The following is a 17,141-nucleotide window of genomic DNA, read 5'->3' as shown; positions in this document are numbered from 1 at the left end:
AACAATGGTGGTAGACTTTTCCCAATACTATCTTGCTCTGGCTTTTTAAAGAAACTCACGATATTTGCTTACATATCAAATGTACACATCGACGATATTTGATTTTCATCTTTCATTACCTTCATTGAAACACTACAAAAGGGGCGCAGAGAACAGAGGAAAATACAATCACGAATTCCTTTCGTATCGATGGTGTATTGGGGCGGAAAGCGACCAATTATTATAGAGATACATATCGACACAATGCATGAGTTGTTGTTGAGAGCGTACAGTTGTAGTGAACACTGCTCACGAAGCTTTGATGAAACAGACTCGCAGTGTATCATCGCATTACCACTAAGGGCAGAATTCAACCCGGAGTATATTTCTTTTTTACTTTCAGAATCGAAATTGTTTTTGGAACTATTCCTTATTAGCAAGGAAAAGACAAGTCTTCCTCTCTTTTTTTGAACGTGTGTACTTGAAATGTCCAGAAGGCGAGAATAAGCGCATCACCGTCGCCACAATTCGTCACAACGCATGCGCTAACTTTGTTGAACAACTTCGCTCCGATTATATGCATCCCGAAAATGAAAGTCACACTTTTTTACAGTCTTCTTAGTGAAATTTATTAACAAATTTTCTCACAAATACATCATGCCTCAATATACAAAGAGCTTTTCTTTAACAGCATAGATTTGTCAGCATTGATAATGTGTAGTTTTTCTAACGTACAAAGATTGCATCGCTTGCTTATGTTAGAGTAACTCGATCTCTGTCAATAATTGACCGCCAGACGTCAAAGACTCGGTCCTTGTCTTCCAAGTTCAATACAAACTTTGATAACCCTGTACTATTTTTTGTATTTCTCGCTACAGAACGATTGCACGTGGTTAGCGAAGCGCGCTATGAAACTGTTATCAGTGAGGCCGATGCAAACCTTCTCCGTGTTGGCCCTCCTTGATACCTTGGCCTTGTAAACCACGCCTTTGACTTGACAGTTACCCTTCAAGGGGCATGTAGAGTCCCGGTAATTACAATTCGCTGGTTGATCCTTATGCTAATCTCCGGTGACTACACAAATACACAAAATAGTACAAAATTGTCAAAGATTTTAATATTTGACATCTCAATTATTGACAGAGATCGAGTTACTCTAAGATAAGCAAGCGATGTAATCTTTGAATATCAGAAAAGCTACATATTATCAATACTGACAATCTACGCTGTTAATTCCATGGTATTTTTCTGTGTTTTAAGTCATCGTATACGAGTGTTTTTCGCGGAGCCGTACAACTTCGAGCCGAAGGCGAGAACTTGTGCGGCTCCGCCAAAAACACGAGAACAGTCTTCTTATTTTTCCTTTTGACGTAGATGGATAAAAATTATTGTAACAAATTGCATGAATTTCGTCGCGATTTGTGTTTTATTTACGCGGATTACTTTCATTGAACGGGTAAAGCGGCCCGTCACCCAGGAGATACTTTCATTCTTAAATCCCATTAAGTTGAAATTTTGATACATCGAATGGAAGTAAAATGCAACGACACGATCGAAACAGTAATTCTCATTCCTAAAGATGCCGTTTTTATTTGAAAATATCGCAAAAGTTTTCGACCTTTGCGAGCACGAAAGATTCAGTTCGATGACACACATAGTTGGCCACATACATTGCATGTTTGTTTGTGGCCATAACGCTGCCGTCACCGGTCTCCGCCGGTGTCAACTCGGATCCCGATCTCGGTCGTCAATGTTTTCGTCTAACGGACGTTGATGTTTGCAGTGACACGTATCTCGCCCGTAGATACGTCCTAATTTTGTTGCTTCACGGAAACTCTGTTCTGTTGTGAGTGTTGTCTGAGCCAACTTTCGAAATACATCGGATTCCACTACACTACAGCTCGACAGCTTATGTCTTCGCTACAGCCTTACGCTGCAGGTTTGATTCCGAGCGAGAATTTACGAAACTTTTTGTGTGATGAAGGACATTGATCATTGTTAGTCGAATGACTTTATGCTTTTGCCTCCTATGTCGCTTTCCCGAAGATTATACTGTACTCATTTATTCAGTTGAACTTACGCTGAGGTGTAGATTTCAGGTTTTTCGCCAACCTTGACCAGGATCGCCAGGTACGACGTCTACATTGAGCCTTGCTTTACGACTCGACTGGAGCCTAGCCGCGACGTTACTGAGGCCATGCTGAGCCATTAAAATAAAACGATCGACTGTATCCCCATTCGATTCTCGAGAATAGCTATAGTTTTAGAGACTCGAAATTTCGTTGGACATTCCTTCTATGTTTCCATGTGTGGATATTTCACAAGTTTTCAAACGTTTTGTGTTAGTTTTATTTCACACGATGACCTTCCTTAACCCTACAAAACCTCAAAACACCAATGGCTATTCTGCCGACAGTTGTCCCTGTAGGGTACCAGTTTAAGCTCCTGCTGACAATCATGCCAGAGTCGTTTAGAGTTGTTCAATGTTACATATTCTACGTCTAAATAGGCCACTTAAAATCTCCTCAATCTAATAAAATTAAAGTTCTTCATCAATAATTGACAATTCAAAGCAACTCTGTTGATGGTAGTGGTTGTGGTGATGGTGGTGTTGGTTGTGGTGGTGATGATGGTTGTGGTGGTGTTTATGGTGGTGATGGTGGTGGAGGTGTTGGTTGTGGTGGTGATGGTGGTGGCGGTGCAATAAGGCGGACGTTAGTATTAAAATCCTCCTCAGAAATTATCGGTAAAAAATAACTAAATGCTGTTGTAAGGTTGAGCTCGACGAAAGAAGAAATTAGGTTTAGAAAAGCCCCCACTTTCTGCTACATTATTCATAAAACAACCTCAGGTTGACTTTGAATATTAAATGTCCAATACTTATTTCATGAAGAAGATTTCTAGTGATTTTGAGAGTGGATAACCTCACTCATTACTGCCATTACTGTAAATATCATACATATTCATCAGCAAAGAAATGCTATCAGGTTATAGCTTATCAGCACAGAGAAATGCTATCTGAGACATAAATCCTTTATAATCCTTTTCACATTCGACTTTTCTTCTTCTCAAGATATATTTTGTGAAAATTCCCTCTCAGATTGGACAGAATGAAAACACGTGCTGATACCAACCAGGTTTGATAACATCTGAAGAAGATTAAGACTTAAATGTATTAGACGGACAGATATTCACTGCCTGCGTTTTCCATATGTTTATGAATCGTAAATCAAATATAAAAACAAATAATTCTTGTCATTTTGCCGCTAAGTGGTAATCGATTTGAAAAAAGGTTAATCGACATATCGGCAAACCTGATTTCATATTTTGTATTCTCACTTGCATTTTCGTCCTTTCCCTATGATTCCATCGCCTTCTGAGCGGGTATCATCGATATTTTAGTCATGACGATCATCCTTTTGACGGGTAACCAGGGTTTTCTTTCACCGCGCAATTGCGCATTGCGTATTTCGAGCCATTGTCTGCCCTGGAAAAGTTACTTACTGCGCGGAAATCGCGCACAAAACTCAACAAGCAAATATGTCTACATATATGAGGGTGAACTTGAAACATTGTATTAGTGATACAATTATGGAAACATTCCAGAATCAGACAATCGATCTCGATCACAGATATAAACACAATCGTAAGGCGCCCGGGAGGGGTACTCCTAATATTTTCATACGGGGCTATGAGGGCCAAGTCGAAAACATAACCCATGTATATCACAAAAATATGGCACATTATTAGGGATTTGCTACACAAAGTGGGGGGAATTTTCATCTTTATTGTGTCGCGTGTGTCGGTTTTCCTGAAGCATGGGACATTTGCTTTGTTATCGATCCATGCTTAGGGTTTTTTCGGATGAAAATCGACCCATTTTTAGGGATCTTTTTGTGAAAAAGTAACCCGTTCAGTACGTGGCGCATATTTTCATGGATTTAAACCCTAAATAAATACTAAATTGTGTCCAAAGGAATACATACGCCAAATTCTGAATCGAAAAACCTGCGGGTTACAAATCGACAGAAGATGGAGAGCAGCCGAGCACATCTAAAGTTGACAAACATCATGGTGTCGATGTTGGCACTGATGCTGCAAGGGACATAAACAACGCAACTGAACTTGGTGACGATCGAAATGTTGTGGGGGAAGCTATACCTAGGAAGGCAAAATAAACATCAACGGTGACTTTCCCCTAAAATGTCAAGTCTGCCCCCTAATTTTGATGGATGGCGAACAAAGTGCCCTATTCGATGAACATGCAGAGAAAACAATGCGGTAACAAATCGTGATCTTGCCCTTGCTATCATGTGTTATTAATCTTGTAACACCTGCCCAAAAATGTGTCGGAACCTGTGCATAGAAGTAGTATTCACAGCATAAATATGCGTAGTCAAAGGAAGAAAATCGTTGCAATGAACGTCTCTATTTTCCGTTTTCCATACCTCATATTTACTTCCAAATAATTTCTATAAGAGCAGCGCACTTTTATCGTACTATAATGACATGTTATTCACCTGGAGTTGCATGTCATATACCCAGGGGTCGTACGCGTTCATTTCTACGTAACCAATATCATAGGGAACAGATAAGAGGACCCGGGGGTGGGGAGGAGGGATTTTTGTGCAACGGGTTACCTTATTTCATTTTATTAATTTTGACTTTGATATGTCAAATAAAGAGTTCAACTCCACACCGTCTGACTGCTTTATTATTACCGACAAGTCCTTATTTTAATGCGTGTGGGACAGCTGTGGTGTTGACTCAATCACTTAATCCGCTGATACCGACAGCGGATAATGTTTTCGGAGCAATTACAGTGGTGTATACACAAGTTGGAGAGGAGATAAGGACTTGTTGGTAATATATAAAGCAGTCAAACGGTGTGGAGTTGAACTCTTTATTTCAAATATCACAGTCAAAATTAATAAAATCAAATAAGGTAACCCGTTGCACAAAAAACCTCCTCCCCACCCCAGGGTCCTTTCATCTGTTCCCTATGCCAATATACGACAATTTGTACGCCCAGAAAGATGATGGATATTTAACTCAGGTAAGTCCGCAGCGATCAAGATCATCTCACGGAACTGGACGGGCAAGAATCTCTTATACTTTGTTTTATCACTTTTTCCAATATTTCACGTGACTAGGTCTGAGCCAATCCCGATAAACGAATGATACATGAGGTGTAGTACATATTATAACACGCCACATGCTCATTCCGTGTCGCGATTCGCCAGAATACATCACGTGACGAGAAAATAGAAACGTCTAGTTCCCACCGGATCGACAAAAGTGACGTCAGAGGGTATTTTATGAAAAGCTATTTCCCTAGGGAAATAGTTCTGACCAAAATTGGAAAAGTGTCTGGTCATGTGACCGTAGTGTCGTCTGCAGCTTTGCAACAATGGCGGGTGACTAGAACGTGATGTGCGTCCGGGATAGGTGACGACACATTCTCTAAAACAGATTTTCCAACATTTTCCAACATTCCAACAGCGTAGAAACTTGAATAACTCATCGATGGAAAAGATTAAAGTGCAACTTAGGATGTCGCTAGGTGTGCTCAGAATATATTTTGAAAGAAAGTGGTACAACGTACAACTGAAACCGCTGTGGAAACATCGCCCAGTAAACTTGTCAAAATGGATCGTTGCGGTGCAAAATATCAAAACACATCAAAAAATATATAACAATACAACATGAGCATGTGGTGTGTTATAAAACACCTATAGCCTGGTCTTTATTCGGGATATAGCTCCCGTCTATTACCCCTCGTGGCCGTGTGTTACCAGAAATACATCGCTATACCTCACGGCCTACGGCCTCGGGGAAAAGCAATGTGTTTATGGTAAAACACGGCCCCTCGGGGTAATAGACGGGCGCTATAGCCCTCATGACCAGGCAATAGGTGTTTACTATTATATCGATAGAAAAATTAGCGATCCACATGACATGGGACGATTTTAAACGTCATGGGGTCTGTTTTCACAGACCCAACACTACCAATCTTACTTACGTAAATTGTAGCATGTGGGGTACATTTTCCGGTCATTCAATCGTCAGAAGATGACACCTTCAAATCTAATATTGCATTTATCGATTGAATGTGGTTTTTTAGTCCCCACGGACACCGTCCGGGGGGACTTATAGGTTTGGTCATGTCCGTGCGTGCGTGCGTGCGTGCGTGCGTGCGTGTGTGCGTCCGTGCGTGCGTGCGTCCGTCCGTTCACGCAGATATCTCAGAGACGCCTGGAGCGATTTCATTCAAACTTAGTACGAGGATTATCACCCATGCCATACATATGCACATCGATTTGTTTTACGATCTGATTCAATATGGCCGTCTGGCAGCCATTTTGTTTCCTGTATTTGATGTCAGTGCGTATGTTCACGCAAATTTCTCAGTGATGTTAGGAGCGATTCCATTCAAACTTGGTACATAGATTACTCTATATGTTACACATATGCACATTGATTTTTGTTTTGATCTGGTCTAAAATGGCTACGTGGCGGCCATTTTGTTTCCTATATTTTACGACTGTGCGGGCGTTCACGTAAATTTCTCAGCGATGCCGGGTGGGATTGCATTGAAAGTTGATACCTATATTAATCTCTATCACATATATATGTACGCCGATTTTTGTAATGATTCGATCATAAATGGCTGTGTGACGGCCATTTTCTTTCCTGTCTTTGATATCCATCCACAGGCTCCCCAGGTATGATCCACAGGGTCCCCAGGATGAAATTAATATTAATGCTGTGTCCATGCACAGGGGCTGATGAATGCAGATATCTGAGATATTCCTGTGCCAATTCTTTTTAGTCCCCACTGACACCGTCCGGGGGGACTTACAGGTTTGGTCATGTCCGTGCGTGTGTGCGTGCGTCCGTCCGTCCGTTCACGCAGATATCTCAGAGACGCCTGGAGCGATTTCGTTCAAACTTGGTACAAGGATAGTACCCTACCTCATACAGATGCACTTCGATTTGTTTTACGATGCGATCAAATTTGGCCGTGTTAGAGGACTTTTTAGTTTATGCCTCCATAGACTCCCATGTATAAGGCTGTTCTCCATAGACTCCCATGTACCGGTATACGATAAGGCCGAGAAAAATAAAATTTAGTTTCTCATCGTATTCATATTGCAAAAAGGATGCAGTGACACAGTTTTTAGTCCCCACAGATAAAGTTCAGGGGGCTTATAGATTGGGTCATGTCTGTCCGTGAGTCCATCCGTTCACGCAGATATCTAAGACACTTTGACAAAATGTCACGTGACCTTGGTGACCTTTGACCTCAAATATATATATTTGTCCATAAGTCAGTAACCACAAGTGCTAAACCTTTCATATATAGTATGATGGGACACCTTATGACGCCACATATTGTACCTCATTAATTATGTGCATATCTAATTTTGAGCGAGCCAATAGAGCTAGAGGTCTGATTTTTGGTATATAGGGATAACTGTGCAATACAATTTTTTTGACAAAATGTCACATGACCTCAATGACCTATGACCTCAAATATACATATTTGTCCATAACTCAGTAACCACAAGTGCTACACTCTTCATATTTGGTATGATGGGACACCTTATGATGCCACATATTGTACCTCATTAATTATGTGCATATCTAATTTTGAGCGGGCCAATAGAGCTAGAGGTCTGATTTTTGGTATAAAGGGATAACTTAGCGATACAATTTTTTTTTGAGAAAATGTCACGTGACCTCGGTGACCTTTGACCTCAAATATACATATTTGTCCATAACTCAGTAACTATAAGTGCTACAGCCTTCATATGTGGTATGATGGGACACCTTATGACGCCACATATTGTACCTCATTAATTATGCACATATCTAACTTTGAGCGAGCCAATAGAGCTAGATGTCTGATTTTTGGTATATAGGGATAACTATAGGATAGAAATTTTTTGACAAAATTTCATGTGACCTCGATAACCTTTTACCTAAAATACATGTTTATGTCAATAAATAAGTAACCACAAGTGCTATGTCCTTTATATTTAGTAGGATGGGAGACCTTATGACAACACATGGTTTACCTCATTAATTATGCGCATATATAATTCTGGGCAAGCCAATAGAGCTAGAGGTCTGGATTTTTGTATATAGGGATTAACTAGCAATACAATTTTTTTTTCGAAATGTCACATGACCTTGATGACCTTTGACCTTGATTATACTTATATATGCATAACTCAGTAACCACAAGTTCTTTATGCTTCAATTTTGATAGGATAATACACCTTAAGATGTCACATCTTGTACCTCATTTATTATGCGCATATGTATTTCTTGGCTTGCCAATACAGCTGGAGGTCTGATCTTTTTTCCTGATTTAGAACCATAACTTAGACATGCCTCTTGTTTCAAATTGGGAACAATGATATAGACCTCTGTGTCCATAGATCTGAACGCCACACTCCAGTGATACTTCTTAATGACCACATTTCGCTGCCCAATCAAGACTAAAACTCCTATTACAAGTGGGGACTATGTCATTGTCAATGACTTGTTCAATTGAGTAATGTAAGATTTCTTATGTTAGATCTTTTCACATATTGCTATTGCATAAATGTTCGATATTTTGATCGAAGCATCCTTGGAAAAGGACTGTTTATTGTGGTCACAAGGAAACAACAAACATGACCGGAGGCAATGTTATTGTCAAGAGACATAATTTACTGATGTTTTCGTCACTGTCACGTCGGAAATGTTATTGTGGCACTGACAATTAGCAACACTGTGTGTAAGGAAGTGTGTACATCATCCAACCACCGATCCATCCATCCATCAATCCATCCATCCATCCATCCATCCATCCATCCATCCATCCATCCATCCATCCATCCATCCATCCATCCATCCATCCATCAATCCATCCATACATACGTATATGTACGTACATACGTACGTTCGCTCGTTCAACAGTAAAACGTGCTCACAAAGCCCGCTTTTTTTTTGTTTTTTAACATTTTGAAAAAGATGGGTTTGTGGAAACATAAGGTAAAGCCTGATTAAATATAAGTAAATTTTTCCAGTGAATAGACCAGCCTTCCAATACACATTGATGTTTTAGTTTATCCATAACCTTATGGCACTAGAGATAGGAATTTCATTAAATCTCTGTCTCTGTCTGTTTCTCTGTGTCATTTATAGGTTATCATATCCTCCTTGATATTGACAAAACGATAACTTCTTAATAGGCGATTGCGATTATGCCTTACGCATCCCCCTTTTACCATTGTAATGCAGTACGTATGTTATGTTACATTCAACACGCTTTTAAATCCGGAGTCAAACTGTCTCAGTCGGCTAGCCGACACTTAACAAGGATAAGGTTCGTTGATTTATGTAATTTATTCACTTAAACTAATAGATCTTCTGCTATTGACCTTGATAATCAAGAGAGAATATCTTTTTTCTGGTCCAGTAAGACAGCTTGCAAATTTTGTTGAAAAGGCGTTTTATAGAAGGAAGGAGATTTTGTATGTTTAATTTTGATACGATTCATTTGTCAACTATCAATTCCTCACTTTCTGTTATTGTACTTGATAAGATGTAAATGGTGACTTATAAGTCCATAGGGCTGGGCAACCTGAGAGTTGCAGGTCACAATAATAAATAGATACTACTACTACTACTACTACTACATCTAAAAGATAGAGGAAAAACGGTTTCTGATGGTTAGCAAGGTATAGTATGTATTGACAAAAAGTTGCAATGTGGCAGCCTTAATAATTTTGAAATTAGTTTTAGCTGTTCATATACCTATGCTGTGTAAGTCCAGTTCATTACATTCAAGAAGGCATGCGAATCTGCTGAACGTTGTCTTTTTATTTATAAAACCGAACGTAACATGAAGGTCCCAATATTAACTAAATTACGTAAGAGGTAATGCGTAGAGTTAGCGACTGATGATAGCACATTTAATCATCATTTTATTCGTCTGAAAGCAAAGGTCACAATTCCTCGCCCCAGACAGCTTTATTGGCGCACGTTGTTTGCGTCATGACTGGAACATACAATACTTCACCGCGATGAATTACATTAAAATGCAACTCAGGCTTTTTGTGTTTGATTGCTTTTAAAGTTGTTGTCCTCATGCATAATATGTATTGATTTTTCTCCCTTTCATCTTTTCCCGTTCATCGTTTGATCACACATGCATTTGCAATGACACATTTACATCGATATCGTAATATTTCATCTGTGCTTCACAACGTTCTTACGCTTCGCCAATATTTTATTATTTGCTTTTTCATTATTTGCGTTTACTATGATAATGTAATTGTCTTGTTGCTATGCTCCGGGACGTTTTGTTCTTTTAATGATATGTGTTCATTAAGGCACACACAATATAAACATTCATATTTAGAGATTTGCATAACAGTTACAGGTGTAGAATTTGCATAGTTGCGAGGCATGTCGTGTAATTTTTAAAAGGGGGGATTTTGCAGGGTTCTGATTCATCTAGGCAAGTGTACACTGGGTTTCAAGTTTCTCAAAAAATCAGAGTATGTTGCAACTGGCAGCTTTTGCGGACGAAGGTATGGCAGTTGACATAGAATAATTTTGAAACATGGACGCATTTTTATAGGCAATCAGGAGATTCGATAAATGCTGTTAACAAGCTTCTGACCAATAGAGTCACAGTAAGACGCACGGTAATAACCATTGGTCGTCTTCATCAAGATTTCGTCTAAGCGCAGAGCAAACAATAACAAATTATCATTAAATTTGACATTTTCCCAGACATTCCTCTGAGAAACGAATTCCTACTGGTTGAACATATTTATATTAAAATATTATTAGTTAGCCAGTGAGTCCTTAAAGGGAAACTCGTTGTAAACGTCAAACTGAACCCCCCCCCAAAAAAATAAATAAATAAATAAATAAATAAAAAAAATAAGTGGATTCCATATATCAATTACAGGACAAATTGTGTCCACGAATTATCTCCTATGGCAGCTTGCAAGGGAAGGTCAAATAATACAATATTGCCTGAACATCATCATATTTGTAACAAAGATGCTTAATTGCGAACGGGTCATAGCCCTAAAGTAAACAAAACATAATTTGATCAAGATGTCCAAGAAATGTAACATTTGATTATTTCCTGGCATTTTGTTCTGTCTCTCAAATATAGTTTTATTGTTCTCAACTTGTGACCGTATCACAAGGGTCTGCCATGCATAACGTAATAAACAACAGATTTACAGTCCGGTCTCGAAATTATCTGTCTATGATTAGTTCCGTATTTTGCAGAAGGCATTTTGTTTCTGCAGGGCTTATACCGTGCATGTCAATGCATTTTGGGAAGAAGAATCAGAAATGTGATTGTTATCCAGAACATGATTATGAAAATATCAAAAATTACAGCTGCGTGTCCCTACAAAAAAGATTAATCTTTGAGGAGGAGAAGAGGTACATGATACATGTGACCTTATGCTGCCGTTGTTGATCTTTCACCAAGGGACGTTGGGGTTTATGAGATTTTATATAATAATTGCTGTTAAAAGAAGAAGACGTAAATGTTGTTACGATATATTATGACGTCAATGCATGCAGCCAGGAACACCTATTGCAAACAAACACTTTGTGGGGTCCATCAGCTTGGTGTAAATTGTTATGTCTGAAAAACAGCTGTGCTACAGAAATGAGACACTCTCGTTTTGCGTTCTGGATCCAATCATATCCAAAATTCAAAAAGCTCGAAAGCGTGCCATGTGTGTCAAGTTACTATGACTCTAGGTGTTGACCTGATTCAACCGTCAGTGTCTCACAGACAGTATTGCAAGTACTCAGCATGTAAAAGGTTTGACAAGCTCTTCACCAAGCACCATGTGGAAATATTGTCTAATGACGATTCACAAAAAAGAATGATACACTAGCAAATTTTTTTTCACTTTTTCGGCAATCCTACCTTTAACTTATGACTTAACAAACTTTATTAATTTCGACCACAGTAAAGTTGATCTTTACTGACGAAATCTGTTTGCAGCATTTGCATCTGTTGCAGAAATTAAAGTTTCGTGGCAAGCTACACGTTATACCTATATTTCATAAGATTAAAAGTCATTTCGCAACTTAATAATCGTGTCCCATAAATTTAGCGTCACAGTAATTGAAAAATATCTGTTGATATTTCGTTCTAGTAAAAGGCGAATAAACAAACAAAACTACAATGTCAATTACACAGACCAGACGCGAGAGGTGAATAAACAAAGAAAAAAAACAGTGTTACCATTCACTCGCACGACCACGACAAACAGTCCAAACGAAATACAAAGAATGTACAAATTACCATGCTGGCATTTATACTTGCTTTTACCTGCGACGGTTGCCAGGACATTTGTAGCCTATACCCCTGCAGTATTTCATCAACGTCTGGATGGGAATTGATATGTTGAAGAGCTGAGTAAGCTGCTCGTATAGTACCATTGTAGCCTGTAAATTGTGCGTTCGATAGCTCGGATATAAAGAATCCACCAACATGAAGAAACATCGGCTCTTTACCTTGGCTTTCACTCTCTGATGTAATGGCAATGGCAAGCGAAATAGCCATCAAGTAATAGTGTATTAGCCGAGGCATGTCCAACGTCATCTGAAGGTGACCATACTTCAGCATGAACAAACACAACTCTAGTAAATGGTTTACTGATACAGATGTTTAAATTAATTTCTAAACCGAACACTTGGTGGCGCCCGAAGTTGATCATCAATATTAATAGTGTCGTTTCAGGTAAGAGGACATTTACCATCCACCAGTTGTCTCCTTTCATAACAAACGTCAGACGGATGTCGTTTGGCTGAGTGCCTAGAGTGAATAGCATTGAGCATTTGGCATATATTTGCTGAACATTTTTTTAAGATATTAAAGGTATACTGTCACCTGTTCCAATTTTGCCACAGTTACCATGGAAAGAGAAAATCTAACCAATCACAGATTTCAAGCGGGTGGCCGTTTATTTAAAACAGCGCCCTAACACGGGCATTTTGAATACCAAGGAACGCCCCTTTTACCATACATGGGCATATTTAGATTACAGGTGACTGTATACTTTTAAAGGACACTTCTGAAAAATATTGCCGGGCCAATGCTGTGCAGACCGATCAGCCTGCTTTAAGAAGAGAGTAATATCGTTGCCTTTGTAATCTTTTGCCGTTCAAATAACAGTAAGCATTGAGTCACGCTGTTCGGCTAAACCAGGATTTTGCAGCAAGGCAACTTGACGATCATGTTAGCGTCAAAATCAAAAATGTATACTCCAGAATTAGACTGATGAGGTTTTTGTAAAAAGATTGTCCGAATGTGGATCCCTCTCTTTGAATTCACGAAGTGATTCGCTAGCTATTGTATCACTTAAAAACTTGGCAGTTTTACATGCCGGAAAATGCCGAGAGAGTTGACCGGTTAAGAAGGGCTTGACTACGCAGTTTCTGCGTAGTGAAGCTTCATTACGTATTCATGGTGACCCCTGGCCAGCTGTCAATAACTTTGGGGGCTTTTGTCTTTTGGCCTGCTTTGCATATGCGTCGTTGGACACGACCTGCCAATCACCCAGGTAGTCAATTAAACTATTAATTGACTGTTTACCGACCCAATTAACACTATCCAGCAGTATCAGTCATATTTTAATCGCGTGGCCCGGGTGGGCACAACGTAGGAACGCGTGTATTTCTGTGTGTACGTTTCACTTGTGGTGTTGTTTGTACCATCGTGTGTCCTTGTTTCACCTACAGCATTACCTTCAAGGTGACAGGCTTACTATTAATGTTCAGTATCATTGCACCGAGTTCTGCCCACGGTGAAAACCACCTGTTTTGCCTACTAATTACTGCCCGTCGCTGCCCGTCCTGAATGTAGCCTATCTATAGCTACAGTAATCACATAAATCATTTATCAGTTATGATATAAGGTGAGTTTACACGTGTATTTTTTTAAACCTGAGGGAATCTGATTAGTCGCTCTGTAAATATTCCTATCAGCGATCTAAGCGATCTCACGTTTACACGTCATAATACATAAGGTATAAATTTAGTTCGGGTTAAGCGAAAGAAATAACGCCACCAACAATACACTAACAGTAGTCTTCATAAAAACGTATAGCCCGTACATCGAAACGACAAAAATCAAGCAACCCCTGACAGAAAACTGGAGTGAACTTGAAAAAGACGAAACACTTAAAAAACTGTTCCAAAACCAACCAATAATCGCATATAGAAGGAACAGAAATATAGGCGACACACTTAGCACCAAACTACAATAGCTCAAACTCAGGTTCACACGAACCCATACACAAACACAACAAGATCAAACAATAGACATTCTAGCTTCCCTACCAAACGTAAGTGGAACAACATATTACCAAATAAAAACAATCAACCATTCAACACGTCTCACAAATCAAAAATGAATTTTAAGCGACTGATGAACAAAACTCTGTTTTCGAAGCCTAGCGCTTGGAGGACACCGCGACATTGAACTTTTATATGATATCCGATATTTACGGCTACCAGACTATACAATATCGAAGTTAGATTGGCTTAGCTAGATCTACAAAGGGCTGAAATCTCCGATATATATCGGATATTTACGCGCGATTTGACAGAAATTAGTAACGTCTAGTATTGAAGCTAGGGTCAGTCCTTGGAAGTCGGGTTTGACCAGAACTGCAAGGTGGTGAAATATCCGATATATATCGGATATTTATTTGCGATTTGACTGAATCTAGTATCGTCTAGTATCGAAGCTAAAGTCAGTCCTTTGAAATCGGGTTTGGCCAGAACTGTGAGGTGGTGAAATCTCCGATATATATCGGATATTTACGCGCGATTTGACTGAATCTAGTATCGTCTAGTATCGATATTAGAGTCACCAAATCGCCGATAAATATCGGTATCGGAGATTTCACAGATCCGGCGTTCCGGGGCACAGGGCAAATATCGTCTAGTATCGATATTAGAGTTCCGAAATCGTCGATAAATATGGGGTAAATATCGGAGATTTCACAGATCCGGCGTGCCGAGGCACAGGGCAAGTCTTTCTAGTATCGTCTAGTATCGATACTAGTCCCGAAATCGTCGATATGTCAAACTTCGATACTAGATTGTAAATATCCGATATTTAAAAATTGTGCAAAGTCGCGCCTTATGGAAAGGATCGCAGTGTCACAGTATCAGTAGTCTCTCCGCTCCAGTGCGGATTAACACAGGACACGTAGATTACGGGTACGTCTCGCCATGGCCAAGCAACATTTTACATAAAACAGCCAAACATTATATACACTTATATTATACACAATATCATACACAAAACGCAAACAACCCAAATATGAACGATGTGTGGAGTTGCTTTCCCTTTACTACCAGTTGCTTTCCCTTTACAACTCATCGTAAAATGGCATCGTTTTTCTAGCTCTGCCACTACGACGGTTGTTGTCGGACACGGACTTGAACTGAGCTCGCAACCGTTTGATTTTGTTGTGGCATTGTTCCGCTGTCCTCTCGAGTCCCTTCTCCCTGGCCTTGGCAGCGACGACTTCATACACTTGCCGATCCCTCGACGTGCCGTCCATCATACGGATGACGTTTTCGTCTCTCCAGATTGACATTAGTAGCCTGATCTCTTCCTGTGACCAATTGTTGCCGCGATCGCCAGAGCTTCTTACTTGAACACCGTCCATTGTGGTAATGACCGCAAGCCCGAAGACAGGATATAGTTCGGCGTTTAGTTCGGTGTTCTGGTCACACGTGTAAATAGGCCATTGTTTAGTACGGAGCACCGAACCTGGACCAGCCCTCCGACACCGAATTAATTTAGTTCTTTGTTAGTTCGGTGTTGTCTGTTCACACGTCCAACTGACGCAGGTTTAAATTTATTCCGGTGTCAACTCCGGACTTAACTCACACGTGTAAACCCCCTATATACTCCTAAATTGTAAGTTTGATCAAAATCGAGACCACATTCAAGGGCTATGCAGACTGTCCATGTAAGCACACACAGTGACAAGAAGGCGGCAAACACCTACTCACCAAGCACATCGAATCGGCGAAAAGAAGCATAAAAAGCTAGGCTTATCGCCAAAACAAACGCGCCAAGCGCTAACAAAAACCCATACCAAGCGGCCCTTTTCAGGGCCACCAAATACTCCAAAAGGGAACTACCAAAAAATACGATAAGATGACATAGAACACACAAACACTTAAAAGAAATAACAAAAATCGTACACATAACAAACAACTGAAACACAACATCAAATACAAAATAAACAATCACAGTAACGTAACAGAAAACAGGGCCGTGGAAATAAATCAGCTATTTCCAAAGAAAAGCCGACAACAACATGAAATTCAACAACAACCTATCATCGCTCAAACTATGAAACTCCGAAAAATAGTACTAGGCAAAAGCCTTAAAATTCATTCGGACACCAACAAAACAAACAGAATAAAACCACCTCAGGATTTCAACAAATAAAGTCGTATAATGTGACTACGCTACATCGTGAGACACAAACAATCGCAACAACACCAATTCAAAGAAAAGTCAAATTGGACTCCATGAACAACAAAAAAAACAAAAACTTGAAAGCTATCTGAAGCTGCTAAACTCGCACTTCTAGAGATACCCTTTCAAACAAGGAAACAAAACATGTCGCGTGCCAAAAGAATCGCGATAAACCAGCTTGCAAACATTGGACAAATTTTGGGAAAATAACCCTTCGACAAGGGTCGGTTTTTCGTTATTGTCAACACAAAGATTACGTACTCGAATGCGAAAGGCAATTACGTAACACTCAGTATTATACACAACAAGCCAGAACAAACAGTAAACAAAGTAAATGAACTATTAATTAAAATGTACGAGAACAAGCACATCAACCAGGATACTTGTAAGTATCTTGATCCAATAAACATAAAATCCGTACCCCGCAGTGGTACTTATTGCCTAAAAATTCACAAACCTCCGCAAAAATCTAAAAGACACACCAGTCAAAACAAAATTTACCGAAGTAAAAAATATAGAACAAACAAACCAAACCACCAAACGGACTCACAACGTGACCAAAATTAATATACTTGCCTCGCTAATCGGAAAGCAAGACCACTAAAATGCA

At 39.6% G+C, this 17,141-nt stretch overlaps 1 protein-coding gene across 1 annotated transcript in view; it reads right to left on the bottom strand.

Annotated features, from left to right (window-relative positions):
• LOC139133561 (gamma-aminobutyric acid type B receptor subunit 1-like) overlaps positions 1 to 12,640 on the bottom strand; it is a 50,924-nt gene extending 38,284 nt beyond the window's left edge. Inside the window, exon 1 of the mRNA XM_070700290.1 lies at positions 12,353 to 12,640. Within this exon, the coding sequence (XP_070556391.1) occupies positions 12,353 to 12,625 (273 nt within the window). The 5' untranslated portion in view covers positions 12,626 to 12,640. The remainder of the gene's footprint in view (positions 1 to 12,352) is intronic.
• Positions 12,641 to 17,141: the final 4,501 nt, after the last annotated feature.

The sequence above is a fragment of the Ptychodera flava genome, chromosome 5, assembly GCF_041260155.1.
Source record: "Ptychodera flava strain L36383 chromosome 5, AS_Pfla_20210202, whole genome shotgun sequence".
Lineage (NCBI taxonomy): Eukaryota > Metazoa > Hemichordata > Enteropneusta > Ptychoderidae > Ptychodera > Ptychodera flava.
The sequence above is the reverse complement of the archived record's forward strand: the minus strand, read 5'-3'. Positions and strand labels throughout refer to the sequence as shown.